Source organism: Carcharodon carcharias, chromosome 17 (assembly GCF_017639515.1).
Source record: "Carcharodon carcharias isolate sCarCar2 chromosome 17, sCarCar2.pri, whole genome shotgun sequence".
In the NCBI taxonomy this organism is placed as follows: domain Eukaryota; kingdom Metazoa; phylum Chordata; class Chondrichthyes; order Lamniformes; family Lamnidae; genus Carcharodon; species Carcharodon carcharias.
The window spans coordinates 77985719-77999086 of NC_054483.1; the positions used below are offsets into that span (position 1 = coordinate 77985719).

The 13368-nt window shown below is 44.6% G+C and overlaps 1 protein-coding gene across 2 annotated transcripts in view; it reads left to right on the forward strand.

The window, feature by feature from the left end:
• The window catches only part of acadsb (acyl-CoA dehydrogenase short/branched chain), a 72546-nt gene that overhangs the window by 5215 nt on the left and 53963 nt on the right, over positions 1-13368 (forward strand). For both annotated transcript variants that reach the window (XM_041209626.1, XM_041209625.1), the window contains exon 2: positions 10309-10477. In XM_041209626.1, the coding sequence (XP_041065560.1) occupies positions 10309-10477 (169 nt within the window). The remainder of the gene's footprint in view (positions 1-10308; positions 10478-13368) is intronic.

Here is a 13368-nt window from a genome sequence, read left to right on the forward strand (position 1 = left end):
CAACTTGGCCAGGCCCAGGAGCAGGTTCACGAGGAGGTCCTCCTCCTTCCCGACCCCCTTCCGCACCGGGTGCCCATAGATCAGGAGCGTGGGGCTGAAGTGCAAACAAAACATCAATAAAAGGTTTTTCAAATAACTAAAAAGGGAGTGCAGCCTACAACACCCTATGTATACATGGTCCACGGACTCCACAAGACCGCAAAAAGGGCACGTGTCCTGAGAGTCCGCGAACCAATGCATCCTCTTATTATAAGGGACTGCTGCATGCAACACCCTCCAACCCAGGTCTCCGATAGAAAGGGGGAGGACACCTCCGTAGAGGGCCTCCCATCGGGGGCTTCCGCCGCCGGACGGCAACAAGGCACGCCAGGGCGTGTCCGGTCGACGGACAAGGGCGAGAAAATGGAAGGTGTGCAGCAGCAGTCCGTACAAAAAGCTCCTCTTTGCCGTGCCAAAAGGCACAGAGGGCATGTCCCCGAGGCGGCTCATATTGCGGGGCACCAGCACCCGAGGGAGGGTTCGGGGCTTGGGGCCAATGTGGAATTCCGTCCGAACAGGGGAACGCTCAGACGGAAGACCACCGCGCACCTGGGCCACCTCAAGACCCAAAATAACGTCGGGTCCGAGCACGACCGTTCTCAGGTCTTGGATGGCATCGGCTGCGACCTGGACACTCACAGACGCGCGTCGCGCCAACTCCTGCGGGAGCATCCAGCCCAGTCCTCCGCCACCCAGCACGTCCCCGATCCTGGTCACCCCTGCGGCCACAGCCCTCCTCTCCGCCAACCACTGAAAAGGACGGAGGGGCGGATTCCTGAGCAGCGGCTCTCTGACGATAGCCGCTACTCCTGACGGGGGAGAGCTGCGTCGCGAGGCGACCACTTTCCAGACTTTGATCAGGTCCTGGTAAAAGACGGGCAACGCCTGCAAGGAGCCACCGAGGCCCAGCTGTTCTATAAACAGGAGCTGCACGTCATAATTCAGGCCGTGCACCTGACGGAAGAAATACGTCATCAGGGCACACCATCTAGGAGGAGGCTCAACGTAGAGGTATCGCTGCAGGGTCTGAAGGCGGAAAGTCGCCACCTGTGTGCGTAGGCACACTAGCGCCTGACCACAAAATCATTGTAACTCTTTCGAGTACAAACACATTTCCATCTGTCTCAGATGAAGTTACTTTGTTTCATAGTTTGCCATTGTGAGATTTGAACTCTTGATCTTGGGTTTATAAACCCAGTACCATAACCACTTGGCTATTTAGGCCAAGCCTAGCATCTGTGTAGAGGAACACAGTTAACGTTTCGAGTCCGTTCAAGCTTCAGCTAGCTACCTAATTAACTAGCTGTAGCTGCTCTGAGAGCTTGTATACTGCTGTTTTAATGCTGGACTAAAACTTACTTTCTCTTAGCTTAAGGACTAAATTTCAGTTAATTGCTAAATTAAAGAGAAAACTAGACTTTAGGTAGAAATTAGCCCTTAACACTTCTTAATGAGTTAAGTTTTTTTTCATCTGGCTGAGAAGGCAATGGGATCGGTTTAAATTTTGTGCTTTTTCTAAAACCAAGCTTGCAATTAACTTCTACTAAGACTCCTAAATTGGTTTGATGCTAACATACAAAGTCTCATCCCTTTCAAGGATTTGGTCAATCTCTATTGACTTCATGCTAACATGACACTAAGTTGTAATGTAAATGCGCATTTTGAATAGAGGAGAACCTTTTCTTGCTCCACCCCCATTCAAATTATGGCATTTAAAAGTTATCCAAAAGAATATCTGAAAACAAATATTTGCCATCACTGTTTGGTCCAGTAGAAATAGCATTCTTCACAGCAGTGTTTTATAGCTTATTGTAGTACTTGATATTCTTACTGATACTGTGGCTTTTTAAATTGATATTTGTTCATGTTATCCACAACACCAATGATACATAGGTTACTGTTGGGATATTCATTATGAAGGGAGTCCCTTCAAGGCATTTTAATATTATTATGACACTTTCATGTGTTAGGCTCATTGATCTCACTGCCTAACCTCACCCCCAACTAACTACACGGAACCATTCCCATGGATCTCTGTTAGTAGCTTCCTGCCTCTAATTTCTGCCTCTGCCCACCATCTGGATTCTTACCTACCCTTGATCTTTTCATTGAGAACTGTCGGCGTGACATTAGTCATCTCAATTTCTCTGCTCCTCTCACCCACTCTAACCTGTCTCTCTCTGAACTTGCTGCACTCTGTTCTCTCAGGTCCAACCCTTACATTGTCATCAAACCGGCTGTTGTTATCTGGCGCACTGAACTCTACCTCGCAGAGGCTGAGCGTCAACTCACAGACACTTCCTCCTACCTCCCCCTGGACCATGACCCCACCACTGAACATCAAGCCATTGTTTCCAGGACTGTTACTGACCTCATCTCTGGAGATCTTCCTTCCACAACTTCCAACCTCATAGTCTCCCAACCTTGGACGGCCTGCTTCTACCTCCTACCCAAAATCCACAAACAGGCCGACCGATCGTGTCAGCCTGTTTCTGCCCCACGGAACTCACTTCTTGCTATCTTGACTCCATTCTCTCTCCCCTTGTCCGGTCCCTTCCCACCTACATCCATGATTCCTCTGACATCCTTCATCATATCAACAATTTCCAGTCCCCTAGCCCCAACCACCTCCTCTTCATCATGGACATCCAATCCCTCTACACCTCCATCCCCCACTGGGATGGTCTGATGGCTCTCCGCTTCTTCCTCAAACAGAGACCCGAACAATCCCCATCCACCATTATTCTCCTCCGTCTGGCTGAACTTTTACTCTCACTGAACGACTTCTCCTTAAACTCCTCTCACTTCCTTCAAATAAAAGGTGTGGCTATGGGTACCCACAAGGGCCCCAGTTATGCCTGTCTCTTTATGGGGTATGTGGAACATTCCTTGTTCCAGTCCAACTCCAGCCCCCCTCCCTTTCTCTGGTACATCAATGATTACTTCGGTGCTGCTTCATGCTCTTGTCTGGACCTGGAAAAATGTATTAATTTTGCTTCTGATTTCCACCCCTCCATCATTTTCACATGGTCTATCTCTTCCCTTCCCTTCCTTGACCTCTCTGTCTCAATTTCTGGTGATAGACTGTCCACCAATATTCATTACAAGCCTACCGACTCCCACAGCTACTTTGACTACAGCTCCTCACGCCTCGCTTCCTGAAGGACTTCTTCCCATTCTCTCAGTTCCTTTGCCTATGTCGCATCTGTTCTAATGATGCCACTTTCAAAAACAGTTCCTCTGACATGTCTTCCTTCTTCCTCAACCAAGGTTTTCCACCCACGGTGGTTGACAGGGCTCTTGACTGTGTCCGGCCCATCTCCCTCATATCCGTCCTCACACCTTCCTCTCCTTCCCAGAACCATGATAGGGTCCCCCTTGTCCTCACTTATCACCCCACCAGTCTCCGCATTCAAAGGATCATCCTCTGCCATTTCTTTCAACTCCAGCATGATGCCATCACCAAACATATCTTCCCTTCACTCCAAAACAAAAACAGAATTACCTGGAAAAACTCAGCAGGTCTGGCAGCATTGGCGGAGAAGAAAAGAGTTGACATTTCGAGTCCTCATGACCCTTCAGAACTAGATGAATCCAAGGAGAAGGATGAAATATAAGCTGGTTTAAGGTGTGGGGAGGGGTTGGGTGGGGGGAGAGAATTGGAGGGGGTGGTGTGGTTATAGGGACAAGCAAGCAGTGATAGGAGCAGATCATCAAAAGATGTCACAGACAAAAGAACATAGAGGTGTTGAAGTTGGTGATATTATCTAAACGAATGTGCTAATTAAGAATGGATGGTAGGGCACTCAAGGTATAGCTCTAGTGTGGGTGGGGGGAGCATAAAAGATTTAAAAATGTTTAAAAATAATGGAAATAGGTGGGAAAAGAAAAATCTATATCCACCCATGGTTGTTGACAGGGCCCTCAACCATGTCCGGCCCATCTCCCGCGCATCCACCCTCACGCCTTCTCCTCCCTCCCAGAAACATGATAGGGTCCCCCTTGTCCTCACTTATCACCCCACCAGCCTCTGCATTCAAAGGATCATCCTCCGCCATTTCCGCCAACTCCAGCATGATGCCACCACCAAACACATCTTCCCTTCACTCCGCCTGTCGGCATTCCGTAGGGATCGCTCCCTCCGGGACACCCTGGTCCACTCCTCCATCACCCCCTACTCCTCAACCCACACTTATGGCACCTCCCCATGCCCACGCAAAAGATGTAACACCTGCCCCTTCACTTCCTCTCTCCTCACCGTCCAAGGGCCCAAACATTCCTTTCAAGTGAAGCAGCATTTCACTTGCACTTCCCCCAACTTAGTCTACTGTATTCGCTGCTCCCAATGCGGTCTCCTCTACAGTGGAGAGACCAAACGTAAACTGGGCGACTGCTTTGCAGAATACCTGCGGTCTGTCCGCAAGAATGACCCAAACCTCCCTGTCGGTTGCCATTTTAACATTCCACCCTGCTCTTTTGCCTACATGTCTGTCCTTGGCTTGCTGCATTGTTCCAGTGAAACCCAACACAAACTGGAGGAACAGCACCTCATCTTCCGACTAGGCACTTTACAGCTTTCTGGACTGAATATTGAATTCAACAACTTTAGGTTGAACTCCCTCCTCCATCCCCACCCCCTTTCTGTTTCTTCCCCCTTCCTTTTGTTTTTTCCAATAATTTATATAGATTTTTCTTTTCCCACCTATTTGCATTATTTTTAAACATTTTTAAATCTTTTATGCTCCCCCAACCCCCACTAGAGCTATACCTTGAGTGCCCTACCATTCATTCTTAATTAGCACATTCGTTTAGATAATATCACCAACTTCAACACCTGTGTTCTTTTGTCTGTGACATCTTTTGATGATCTGCTCCTATCACTGCTTGCTTGTCCCTACAACCACACCACCCCCCTCCACTTCTCTTCCCCCCCCCCCCCACCCCCCACCCCCCCGCCAAAACACCTTAAACCAGCTTATATTTCACCCCTCTCCTTGGATTCACCTAGTTCTGTTGAAGGGTCATGAGGACTCGAAACGTCAACTCTTTTCTTCTCCGCCAATGCTGCCAGACCTGCTGAGTTTTTCCAGGTAATTCTGTTTTTGTTTTGGATTTCCAGCATCCGCAGCTTTTTGCTTTTATCTAGGTAGTAATTCTGGATTGCTTTTGTGCATGAGTCTGGAGTGATTTATTTAATGAGGCCCTACTGTTAAGGGCTTCCCTATCCCCAGCCTTGCCAGATTCTGTACCCAGTACAGGGCATCCCTGCACACACACATACACACACCCACCCCCGCCCTTGGGTGGAATCGCCTGTGCCGGCTGGCATCGGGCGTGTTCAGTGGTGTGAGCGGAATATGGCGAGAAGGCCAAAAATCGGTTTCACGACATCGTGAAACCAGTTTGTGCTCATCCGCTCAGCCTGTCGGTGGGCGGGCCATGTTCGCTGCCATCAGACACCGGGAGCCTCATTGTAATACATCAGCATATCATTATAAGGCCAGCCCGCTGGATCACCCACCTACATCAGCGGGAAAACATGCCAAGTCTTGACAAGTGTGACATGCAGAAGTCGGACATCACGTTGCGGACATCCGAGCAGCAGAAAATGCTGGAGCCCGACGCCAACGGAACACTGGATGAGCTAGGTCTATGGCATGCTGGGTGGATTCTCATGGACATGGTTCCACTGCGAAGCAGCTCACAAAAGTTGGAAAGTCACCATTGATGCTCACAATGGATGATGATCGAGGGAGTGGGAAAGGGAGGTCTAGGTGGGGGAGAAGCGAGGGAAAAGATGGCAACTAGGGAGGTACGTGTGGGGGGGGTGGAAGGTGTTAGGAGGAGTGCAGAGATTGGGGGGAGAGTGTCGGGGGATTAAGGAGTCCAGGGGGAGGAAAGAGTGCAGAGAGGTGGGGAGGGAGTTAGGAAAGGGGAGAAACTAAGTGGGGATGGGGAGTCTGGAGGCCGGTGGGAGGATTCCAGGGGGAAAGGGTCCAGTGGGGGGGAGCGGGGGGCGGATATCCAGGCGAACATGTAAGGGAGGGGTCTGATGGGCCCATCGTTGCCTCCTGAGGATTGAACTGAGGGTGGGCATGGTATGAGGGAATGGTGAGAATGACCAAGAGCAAGGTGAGGTGGTAGGATGAGGGTTCGACGATAACGATGGATGCGATGGTGAGCTGGTTGGTGGGGAATTGGAGGCAGTCACAGACCTTGGGATTGGGAAGGAGGAGATATTTTCGGGAAGGAAGGGAATGTGCACATTCACCAGGATATCCCCAAAGGAAAAGGGTTGTGGCTGGTAGGTCATGGAGGGAAGGTGGAAGGTGATGCCAGGAGAGTCAATTTTTGGGGGGGGAAAGGAAATGGGTGACTGGGGTGGGGGGAAGAATGGGGGAGCGAAAATAAAACCAAATTATATCTAAAGTGAAAGGAGAGTCATGGTGGGTGAGATCAGCTGCTGTATGGGAATGTGATCAGTGGGTGGCAGCGATGCATGTCAGCTTAGGTGGACAACTGAAAATGAATCCCAGCGGGCAGCGTTAAAAATGCACAGGACGCTGAGGTGCATGTGAAATGGGAAGGATCCGTATGCATGGGAGAGTACTTGCACGAGGCTCCAAAAAGCCCTGCCCCACACTCCCTTCTCCCCTCCAGAATCACTCATGGGCCAGGTGCTCCCTCTGCAGTGATAGAGGATGAGAGTAAAAGCTGGAAGAGCTGAGTTATAAAGATGGTCTTAAAGGAAGAGTGGGAAGTGGTGAGGCAGAGGGTTTACAGAGGGAATTCCAGAGCGTGGGCTCTAGGTGGCTGAAGGTATAACCATTAATGGTGGACACAAGGACATGCACAAAAGGCCAATCAGAGAAAGAGTTTGGAAAGGGTTGCTATAGGCTTAGAGGTGGTTAGAGACATGGAGGTGAGGCAATGAAGAAATTTAAACATTAAGATGAGAATTTTATATCTGAGATGTTGGGAGACCAGGCACCATAATAATCTAGCAAAGCTGGGGATATAAGTGAATAGGATGTTGCAGGATAGGATGTGGTTAGCAGCCATTTGGTGAGCTGAAGATTAGGGAGGGTGGTGAGAAGGTCAGAACCTCAGCAGCGACGCAGTGCAACCTTTTGTCCCAGAAGAAGCCGACGAGCATTCTCTGGATTTTTGTGACAAAATCCGGGGGAGAGGTGATAGTGATCAGCCGGTACCACAACATGTTAGCAATCAGCTGGTTTATGACCAGCACTCGACCCCAGTAAGACAGCACTCGGCTAAGTCCTGTCCAGCACCGCAGGCGTGGTGACTTTGGTTCCAGCTCCTGCCAGTTCGCAGGCCAGGAGGGCAGAGGGGGGCCCTCCATGTGGTGTAGGTGCACTCAGTACTGTTAGGAAGGGAATTTCAGGATTTTGATCCAGCAACAGTGAAGGAACTGTGATATAGTTCCAAGTCAGGATGGTGTGTACCTTCTTGGGGAGCCTGCAGGTGGTGGTGTTCCCATGCACCTGCTGTCTTTGTCCTTCTAGGTGGTTGAGGTCGCTGGTTTGGAAGGTGCTGTTGAAGGAGACTTGATGAGTTGCTGCACTGCATCTTGTAGATGGTGTATACTGTTGCAACTGTGCATCAATGGTGGAGGGAGTGAATGTTGAATGTGGTGGATGATGTGCCAATCAAATAGATTGCTTTCTCCTGGATGGTGTTGAGCTTCTGTAGTGTCGCTGAAGCTGCACTCATCCAAGCAAATGAAGAGTATTCAATCACGCTCCTGACTTGTGCTTTGCAGATGATGGATGAGCTTTGGAGAGTCAGGAGGTGATTTACTTGCTATAGATTTCCCAGCCTCTGATCTGCTCTTGCAGCCACAGTATTTATGTGGCAGGTCCAGTTCAGTTTCTGGTCAGTGGTAACTCCCAGGATGTTGACAGTGGGGGATTCAGCAATGGTAATGCCATTGAATATTATGGGGCAATGATTGGATTCTGTCTTGTTGGAGTTGGCCATTGCCTGGCACTTGTGTTAATGTCTCAGCAATTATTCGTCAAAGTCCAATAACAATGATCTTGTTGACTGGCAATTACATTGTTAAGACAATTGCATTGTTAAAGAGGTGATAGGCATTGGCTTACCCATAAGTGGGTATAGTTGTAACACTAGTGGAGAAAAGAACTACGAGCTTGTCCATTCTTTTGAGGTGGCTGAAAAGTAAACCTGCTTGAGATAAAAGACCAGCCTCAGACTCATTCTACCCTTTATATACAATTATTGGAGTTAGTACTTATATGGCATGAATATAACTTGCCACTTGACAAGCCTGAATGTTGTCCAGATCTTGCTGCATATAGACACACACTGCTTGAGTATCTGATCATAGTCAGAGAGTCACAATCAATAGTTTCTCTTCCCATGCCCACAGTCACTTCTGGTGTCTTCCAAGGATCCATCCTTGGATCCCACTTTTTTTTTCAGGTACATCCGAAAAAGCAACATCAGTTTCAGTATACACACTAATGACATCCAACTTTCCCTTACCACCATCTCTCTGGATCCCTTCACTATCTCTCAATTGTCAAACTGCTTATCTAACATTGAATACTGGAGAAACAAAAATTTCCTCCAGTTAAATATTGGGAAGACCAAAGTCAGTGGGTGGGATTTTCCACACTCGCCTGCTGCCGCGATCTTCCGGACCAGCCGTAAATCTTATGGCTGGGACCCAAAGGCAATGGGGCTGGAAAATCCTGGCCATTGTCTTCGTGAAATTCTGTCCTTCGATTGTTTTTGTTGGTCATTTGGGAAATTCATTTCTTTAAGTCATTGATTTATACAGAGTTAGTAACAATAAATACAAGTTGTTTATTCTTATTTAATAGAATAATATGATCTGCTTTGCAATGATTTTTTTGTTTTTAAATGTTTTTTCTGTGACATCTTTAAGTAAGGATTCCATTATTCCTACCACTGGCATTAAGTTAATTGATCAATAATTCTCGGGACTTGGCTATCTCTTTATAGAAATCACATTGGCTGTGCACTATTCCCTTTTCAATTGAATTTTAAATGTGTAATAATGACTGTCCACAATTTTGATATATGCAATCCATCCAGACCAGGGGTTTTTATCCTTCCTGAGTTTGATTAATTTGTCACTTATCTCTCCATTTCTATGTGAAATGTCAAAGTCTTTGTATCTTTTTTGATCCCTTCTAATGTTTTGTTCACCATATTAGTCTCATTCAGAGAGCTCTACCTTTGAATGCCAAGAAGAAAACTATGGAGAGATTTAGTAGGCTTTTAAAATTGAAGTGTTTTTGGTAGAGGGAATGGGGAAAGATTAATTTGTCTGTTTGAGCAGTTAGGGTTGAGGAGTCATGAATTTTAAATTGTCACTAGAGGGAAAGATGTTATGAAAATTTTCTTTACACAGAGTTGTTGAAGCATGAAATCCAGGTAGTGGTTGAGGCAGAGACTGCTGTGAGATAAATAGTGGCATTGATTATTAAGAACAAATTGAATATTTACTTTTAAGATAATCATATAGTAAACAGCATCCTATGTGGAATTAGGGAAAATCCTGCCTGATCAATTTCTTCAACATTTGAGGAAGTGACACCAAGTGGACTGAGGAAAGCTCTAATATGGTGTGCCTATTCTTCTGAAGAACATTTAATTAAGTTCAATACAAAAATTACTGTGAACTCTCATTCCTTTCAACTTAAATCTTTTGGTGAATAAAAAAATTGGCTGAAGAGTAGAAAGCAGTGGGCATTGTTGGTTGGGTGTCATTTGTGTTGAGAGCTGTGCTGTTACTAATTTATATTGTTGACAGATTTTTGAAACTTCATATCAAACTTGTAGCTGGTAGCAATGAATCAGTGTGGACAGCTGGGAAGCTACAAGTGAGTCAAGCAAACTAAGTCAGAAAAATAGCAAATTAAATTTTAACAAATGTTGAATATAGGAAGTAAAATGAGCAGGAGTGTTGTTGAATAAAGCTCTATTGCCAAATACATCACACCCTTGCAATTTATTGCATTGAAGACTTTTTTCAATTTTTACCAGAGCAAAATAGTATATTGGCTTCAAATATAAACGTGAATAGGGAATTACTTTAATTAAAAACATAAGCTATAGTTAATTTACTTTTTTACTCTTTCTGTGCAGCAACCAATCTATGATTCTATAACTGTTTTCTGATTTTGATTTATAAGTTAAATGACGCACATTTCTCCTTTTTGTTCTAATCTAATATATTGCATAAATGACCAAAAGCTGGGAAGAAGTTTTGTCAGACCCAGGTGTCCAACATTTCCAAAGCTTCAACCACAACTTTCCAAATTTTCCACTGCAGATGTTGCTTTGGATAATGGCACTGCAGGTGGCACCTGTTATGCACCACTACAGACTTTCACTGAAGAGGAGATGATGATGAAAGAAACAGGTAAGTTAGTTTGTTTTTGCACTCAAATCTTGGTCATCAGTATTAAGACTAATGATTTGTCATGTGTATTCTTGTCAAGAATGATAAGCCAGATGCAGATAAATCTAAAAAGGACATCCTTTAAAACCAGGTTTAAGGAGAGCTGAAAGTCAGTTCATCCTGCTTTTTTTGCTTGTTGCCTTGCAGCTGGATTACAGTGATATGAATTCTGCAAGCCAGTTTGGTCAATTCTTGCTGGTCACTCCATTCAGCAGAGGACAAAAAAATCCTAAATGGAAGTTGTGGTCCTCCCTCCCAACACCATGGCAAACCGCTTGCTAGCTTCAATCATTTTGCTTGTTGCTTTGTTTTTTTGTTGCATCCAAGAGAGCTGTATTGGGCCTAGAAAATGGATAGAATTAGAATACTTTCACCTGTGGAAACTAGATTTCAACTTGGGCGTAACTTGCAATTATAAGTAAATGAAATGAAAAATTAGATGGGGTGCATAGCAAAGCATGTTATCTGTAACAGCCCATTTTACACCCCTGCCAAAGTTTGAAGTTCTGCCTTTCATCTGTAATGTTGTGATAATTAAATTATTATGGTATTCATTATTTACTTTCCAGTAGATTCAGCCTGTATTTCTGCAAATTAATAGTCTTGATCAGAGATACCATAATAGTGACTGATTGGAAAATGGAAAAATGAAGGTGATGCAGTTCTTGATAGTAGCTCCTTTTCTGAGGTTGGCAATAAAGCATCAAGGCATTTGGGGGCAGAATAGAGGGAGATTTATCTTTACATGATCCACTGCTAACTCCTTGACTTGGGAGTAGTTGAAATAAAAACAGAAAATGCTGTAGAAACTCAGCAGGTCTGGCAGCATCTGTGGAGAGAGAAACAGTTAACATTTTAAGTCTGTATGACTTCAGAGAGAGTCATACGGATTTGAATTGTTAACTCTGTTTCTCTCTCCACAGATGCTGCCAGACCTGCTGACTTTTTCCCAGCATTTTCTGTTTTTATTTCAGATTTCAAGCATCCACAGTTTTGTGCTTTTATATTGGTAGTAGTTATGCTGACATTGATGATTTTATGTATATCTTGCTTCCTTTTGGATTATTGTTAGTAATGTCACTATGGAGATTCTGACACCAAAATATGTCCTTTTTTAAAAAAAAACTGATTTTCCACTTAGTTGCATGGTAGAAATGTATCATTGCATGTTGAATTTTTTTTTGTTTTTAATGCTTTTATTTCCAGTTTCCTTTTTCTATCTGGTTCCATTACTTGGATGTAGGTGATATATTGATAGATAAAATGGTCACAGTATTGACAGTCCTTCCCAACAACATAGTTAAAGCCTAAGAAATGCAGCTCCAACCTGGTGTAACTCTTTCGAGTACAAACACGTTTCCATCTGTTTATACAGGTGAGGTTATATTGTTTCATAGTTTGCCATTGTGAGACTTGAACTCTTGATCTTGGGGTTACAAACCCAGTACCATAACCACTTGGCTATTTAGGCCAAGCCCTCCAACCTGATGTATATGCATACTATTTTTATGCTGACAGGTAGCTTGCTTTGCTAATGTCCAATCTTGGAGAAGCATTTTAAATTGGGCCTGCACGGTGTAATTGGGAGCCAATTTAAAAAAAAATTAACTGTTGCTGCCTGGGATTTCCCAGCACTTAGGAAACCAGTCAGTAAAAAGCTGCAACTCCAGAAGGCAATTCTTTTTTTGAAAAACGCAGAAGTGCAGGCGTGTCCTTCCTCATTCCCAAGGAGGCCTTTTGTCTCCCTTTTGCCAATCATGGCCTCTCTAGGCTCTGCTGTGATTGACAAGCTCCCACCATTTATCTCCCCACCCATGCCCAATTCCCCACCCTCCTAAGCCACAATAGGCAGCCTGCCCCGCTGTCTGATTGCCATAGAATACGGTAATGATATCCTGCCATCAAATTCCTGGATCAGCGACCACTTATGGCCCCACCAATCCCTCCCAGTAAAATCAGAGGCAATGCTGCACTTGCATCCATCATTCTTTTTTCACTTTAGGAAATTGATTCCTTATTTAAAATGCAGTTAACAATAAGAAATAAAACTGAGTACGATAAACGCACATATGGTTAAATAGCAGTAAATGAAGACATGGGCTAGTGGACCTCTTGAGATTTACTACTTTTCATTAAAAACGCTATTTATTTCTGTGGCTTTCATTTTGTTGGGAAAAGATAAATCGGCTCCAGTCTTTTCAATCAGAACGCAATCTTTCAATGTCTTTCTGAAAGGCTTGCTGTTTTCAATTGTCTGTCTGAACTTGGCAATTATTAGAATTATGTGGGAATCCTCTTCAGCAATTACCAGTAGCTCCAGAATCGATCTTGAATCAGTCCTGCCATTACTATGCAGCTTCCTGATTCTGCTCACGCTGTTAGGAAACATGCACAGGAGGTAATAGAGAACAAACTAGACAGGCAGTTCAAATGAAAGAGACAGAGAATAAATGCAGCAAGATAGGAATTAACAGCAAAAGAAAAGGGAGAAATGAGAGAAACAAAATGAGACATGCCATGGAACAAAGGCTATGCTGTGTACTTGTTTGTTTGTGTATCATATAATCTGTTAAAGAAATGCAATTCTTGCAACTCACATCTTATAACTACCAGAATCTGTAGTTAATTGATATCTCAATGAGAGTTCTTAATGATGTTTGATTTTGTGCGGTCATTCTTGTGTTGGATGAAGTATAGGGGGAAGTAAGTTGATATTGTGTATATTCAATGCAGGCCATAAATAGCTGCAATAAACTTTTTTATGAATGATGAGATGGAGCTTAGCATGAGTGACAAGAGATTGGTAAATTTAATTGTTTTCTTTCAATAAGATAAGCAACTTTTCTTGTTCA